Source organism: Diachasma alloeum, unplaced genomic scaffold (genome assembly GCF_001412515.2).
Source record: "Diachasma alloeum isolate Michigan unplaced genomic scaffold, Dall2.0 Dall_scaffold_00202, whole genome shotgun sequence".
NCBI classification, from domain to species: Eukaryota; Metazoa; Arthropoda; class Insecta; order Hymenoptera; family Braconidae; genus Diachasma; species Diachasma alloeum.
In genome coordinates, this window is record NW_021680367.1 from 1,342,316 (window position 1) to 1,345,342 (window position 3,027).

Sequence of the window (3,027 nt, forward strand, 5' to 3'; positions counted from 1 at the left end):
AAAAAAAAATCTAAAATCCAAAGTTCAATTTTTGTGCAAAAATGTGCGATAAAACAATCTTAAAAATCGTTTAATCACTTGACAAAAAAATAAAAAATTCCTAGTTCAATTTTCGGATGAAAATATGCAATAAAAAAATCTTGAAAATCGTTTCATCATTAGAAAAAAATCTAAAATCCGCAGTTTAATTTTCAGCCGAAAAATTTCGTTTTCATCATAAACCTGACCATCTCATCGATACCATCCCGAACAATAGTGAAGATATCCCATCTGCACGTCATAAACTGAGTAAAAACCTTCGTGAAACGTTATCCAGTGAGAGTTAAGGCCCCGTTGGGTACATTGAACCGCTGGCCGCAGTGAAAGTTTCTATTATACCACTGGCCTTACCTTACTTTTCCTACGGCAAGCTTCACCGTGTTGTGTCATAAGTTGAGAGCGTGTACGGGCAGAGAGAACGAGGAAGTCTCTTCCGTTATATTGTCCCGTCAAGTCAGACATTTATTATCGTTTTTTTTTTATTCGAATAATAGAATACCTAATAAAATGATGCGCTCCGTTATGCGCGGCTCTTCCTATTATTTTTTTTTCACTCGTTTTGTTCCTGCGAATCGTACGATTTATCCTCCACTATTTTTTTTTCACGTTTGAGGCTGGGAGTTTTGTTATGGGAGAGATTTCTACTGCAACTTTTACGTAACCTGCGACGGGGGTCCAACTGCAGAGGTGATCGTAATCAAACGCTGGGAGTTGAGTAATTGTGAACCATCTTTGAAATTTCTATCGTTTTTGTGAAATTTCACTGTTGTTTTTTATCCCCGAGGGGTTGTGTCAGGTCGAGAGAATGTTTTCAGTGTATTTTCTCAATTTTTAGGGGGAAAACAAATTTTTTTTTGAGATAACAAGATGTTTTCAAGATTTTTAGTTCAATCCCAGGGGAAAATTTATTTTTTTAGAGCGCTTGTTGGTCTGAGCGGAATTGAGATGTTTTCGACGCACAATCAGGGAAATTTTCGATCGAAAACCCTGGTTATGAACCCATTTTGCCCCACGGTTTATCTTAAAACCCCTAAAAAATCATTTTTCACTCTGAAAGAAGTTTTACTCGGTGTTGCTCTAACGCATGGGGCAAAATGGGTTCATGACCAGTGTTTTGAATCGGAAATTTCCCCCGCCATCTAGTGGGACCACCCCCATTCCCCTGTCCTCCCTCGGTCTCCAAATAACTCGAAAAAAAGTGAAAATCTTCTTCTCCCCATGAGCAATCCCCCTAATTAACAGAAATATTCGATTAAAAATAATAATTAAGTGATTAAAAAATACCTAAATGTCTTCCCTGAAGTACACTCATGTTCGCGCACATAATCACCCCTCAACAGAGCCCTCAACTTCACAATAACCAGTATCTCCCTCGAAAATAAACTCAAACCACAAAATAACAGTGAAATAGTCAATTCAAATTGATATCTAGTTGATCCGAGGCCGAACAAATTCTCGAGCCAACTTCCATTAAGCATCGAGGACAGAATCAACGTACAGTGACATCCTCACTCTTCCCACAAGGTCCATAACAAATTCACTGACACACATTCACAAAAAAAAAATAATATCCAAACAAGATCGTCGGCTTTTCCGCGGCAAATTTTCTCGCGTAATTTTCAAAAATCTTTCAACATTTTTCACAAAATTAAAACAATGTTTCTCAACGCAATATCCTCACGACGTTCTCCATCAATTCAATCACATTTTTTAACACTTTATTGTTATTGACATTTAAACTTCTTAATTGATTTTTTAATGAGCGAATTTTTAATGGAACAAATTGTTTTTTTTTTTGAATTTTGATTTTTTGCGTAAGAGAGTTGATTTATGAGCTCTTGCCTCGGGTTTTTGGGGGCCAGAGCCCGACTGACTAACCGAAAAACTTCAACGGGCGTTTGGAACGCGGGCCAAACTGGGTGGGAGGTAGTGGTGGTAACAGTGACCTCGATTCGTAAAAAAAAAACTGTACATTTTTACCGTGTATGAGCCCATTCGAATCGCGGGGCGGGGGGAGGGGGTTATGATGGAATAAAAAATGAGTGAAGGAGTGAGTGAGAGAAAGAGAGCGAGAGAGTGAGTGGAGGAGTGAGGAACTTTCACTCTTCTCCTTTCGTTCTCCTCCCGTTATTTTCCTTTTTCATAAAAATTTTTTTTCCTCCGAGTTTTGGGAGGGGAATCTTCTCATTACACTGGCGACCGTGTCCTTGTCTCTGGGCGAGGTTGGAAAGTTTCACTTTCATTCGATCATTGGTTTTTCGGATTTTTCATTTGAAAATGTCGGAGGAGAGCAGGAGTTTTTCCGGTTCCATACACTGAGGGAAAAACAAACACGTTGTCAAACAAGTCTTGTTTGGGCCAACAAAATCGCTAGTTGAAAATTGTCAATAAAGAATTTGTTTGGTTGGAATTTGAAAGTCTCAAACATGAANGATAATTTAATGTTTAAAATTTTTTTCATTTATGTTAAAAACTGACAACTTCACAATTTAACGGTAATTGTGATTGATGAATGTGCCTATCCCTGGTCTCAAATTAAATTTTACTTCTATTCCAAATATTTTATCCCTATTTTACAANCAAGTTGCAAGATTGCTATCGTATCGTTATTATTGTTTCATTTAAGGGTTCGTTTATTGTCTGTGATTATTAGACAGCCGAAACGAAAAACTACTATCCCTTGTTTCGCTTAAAACAAAGATTTTTCGGGAGCAAAATACGTACGGGAGTGTCGAATAACGAAGGAGTAGTGCTGGAAATGACATTTCTTGCGTGCAACACAGAATGCAATTTTTTTTCAACTACTAAATCTATTTTCGCGACAAAAATTCTTCATTTCGGCGCACTCTCTGCATGTTTAGCACAAAAAAATCTTTTTTTGATAATTTTCAAAAAACTATTTTCTCGGCACAAGTAAGACTTGTTTGAGAACTTTGTCGTTTTTCTCTCAGTGTACTGAAACAACTTTAAAATTTGATTTATCTTAAC

The 3,027-nt window shown here is 37.2% G+C and overlaps 1 protein-coding gene across 1 annotated transcript in view; it reads right to left on the reverse strand.

The window, feature by feature from the left end:
* LOC107035913 (hormone receptor 4) overlaps positions 1 to 1,363 on the reverse strand; it is a 26,239-nt gene extending 24,876 nt beyond the window's left edge. Inside the window, exon 1 of the mRNA XM_015253560.2 lies at positions 1,324 to 1,363. Coding sequence (XP_015109046.2) covers positions 1,324 to 1,363 — 40 coding nt within the window. The remainder of the gene's footprint in view (positions 1 to 1,323) is intronic.
* Positions 1,364 to 3,027: the final 1,664 nt, after the last annotated feature.